Source organism: Salmo trutta, chromosome 4 (genome assembly GCF_901001165.1).
Source record: "Salmo trutta chromosome 4, fSalTru1.1, whole genome shotgun sequence".
Classification (NCBI taxonomy): Eukaryota; Metazoa; Chordata; class Actinopteri; order Salmoniformes; family Salmonidae; genus Salmo; species Salmo trutta.
Genome location: NC_042960.1, coordinates 69,653,930 through 69,655,984, shown reverse-complemented (window position 1 = coordinate 69,655,984; position 2,055 = coordinate 69,653,930). Strand labels below are relative to the sequence as shown.

Sequence of the window (2,055 nt, the reverse complement as noted above, 5' to 3'; positions counted from 1 at the left end):
TCCAGCTCAGCTATAGACTACACCAGCATGACTAGTATCTATGTGGACCCTACTACAGTTTAACCAGCTCAGCTATAGACACACCAGCATGACTAGTATCTATGTGGACCATAACTACAGTTTTAACCAGATCAGCTATAGACTACAACCAGCATGACTAGTATCTATGTGGACCCTATTAACAGTTTAACCAGATCAGCCTATAGGACTTACACCAGCATGACTAGTATCTATGTGGACCCTACTTACAGTTTTTAACCAGCTCAGCTATAGACTACCACCAGGCATGGACTAGTATCTATGTGGACCCTACTACAGTTTAACCAGCTCAGGCTATAGGACTACCCAGCATGACTAGTATCTACTGTGGACGACCTACTACAGTTTAACCAGCCTTCAGCTATAGACTACACCAGCATGACTAGTATCTATGTGGACCCTACTACAGTTTAACCAGCTCAGCTATAGACTACACCAGCATGACTAGTATCTATGTGGACCCTACTACAGTTTAACCAGCTCAGCTATAGACTACACCAGCATGACTAGTATCTATGTGGACCCTACTACAGTTTAACCAGCTCAGCTATAGACTACACCAGCATGACTAGTATCTATGTGGACCCTACTACAGTTTAACCAGCTCAGCTATAGACTACACCAGCATGACTAGTATCTATGTGGACCCTACTACAGTTTAACCAGCTCAGCTATAGACTACACCAGCATGACTAGTATCTATGTGGACCCTACTACAGTTTAACCAGCTCAGGTATAGACTACACCAGCATGACTAGTATCTATGTGGACCCTACTACAGTTTAACCAGCTCAGCTATAGACTACACCAGCACGACTAGTATCTATGTGGACCCTACTACAGTTTAACCAGCTCAGCTGACCCAGACTAGTATCTATTGACCTATTACGTTATACCAGCCTCAGCAGTACCATTGACACTAAACCCAGGATAGAGGGGCTGAGTGAATGTGGTCTGGACTCTGTGGAGGAGGGTCATTGTGTCAGAGACACTGTAGAAGGACAGAGTACCTGCCTTGTGATCCAGGTACACTCCTACTCTGTAGGACTGAGGGCCTGATACTTTAGTCTCAACATTATTGTGTCTGAAACAATAACCACCTCTATAGTACTGTAAACTCCAGGACATGTTATTGTATCCAAATATATTATCTGATCCTGTTCTGCTGATGTCTTTATATGAGACTGCTGTATAAACCCACTCCCCACTCCACTCCACCTCCCAGTAACAGCGTCCAGACAGACCCTCTCTACACAGAACCTGGCAATGGTTAGTGAATCTGTCTGGATGGTCAGGATATGGTTGGACTTGTTTTGTAAAGGTCACCTTTCTGTTCCTTTTAGACAGAGAGAGGTGTGTGTGTGCTGTGTTTGGGTCCAGTGTGAGCTGACAGAAATCTGGGAGAAGAGCAGAGCAGAGACCAATGAGGGGAGTCAGAACAATACGTTAAGTCAGATACTGTATCTACCCTGTCTTTGATTAGAGCACAGCAGAGATCAAATCAGAGAAATATGAGGAGTCAGATAGATACCCAGTCTTGATTAGAATCTACTATTGCTATATATATTTCTAGAGGGGATTGTTAGGAGTGTCAGTAAAAAGAGACTGTTAGTTACTTCACAATAAAGAGACTCACATTGTAACAACTGTTCTCTGGTCTTGGGCTCTGGAGGCAGTACAACATCCACTATATTCACTACAGACACACAAACACATTGTACAGAGAGAGGGAATGTTATCATCATACCATATTCCACATGTATATGACTAGTAGGGAACTTTCAATGGTCTAAAGTTGATGTTCTTATTGTTTTCAACACACCTGTAGTGGAGATCTTGGTCCATTCTCCTTTAAGGAAGTCTTCTATTTTCTCTCTCAGTTCAGACACAGTCTCACTCACATCTCCAAAGTACTGAAGAGGACGGACAACGATGCTGGGTAAGTCTGAAGATACACTGATACTGTAGAGAGACTGATAACTCTGGAGAGAGAGAGAGAGAGAGAGAGAGAGAGAC

At 43.3% G+C, this 2,055-nt stretch overlaps 1 protein-coding gene across 1 annotated transcript; it reads right to left on the bottom strand.

Annotated features, from left to right (window-relative positions):
• Window positions 1-924: 924 nt before the first annotated feature.
• LOC115193084 (tripartite motif-containing protein 16-like protein) lies at window positions 925-1,727 on the bottom strand (the record flags this gene model as incomplete). The annotated part of the gene is made up of 2 exons (XM_029752067.1): window positions 925-1,436; window positions 1,676-1,727. Coding segments are annotated over 2 exons (564 nt in total), but the record flags the coding sequence as incomplete, so codon positions are not given.
• Window positions 1,728-2,055: the final 328 nt, after the last annotated feature.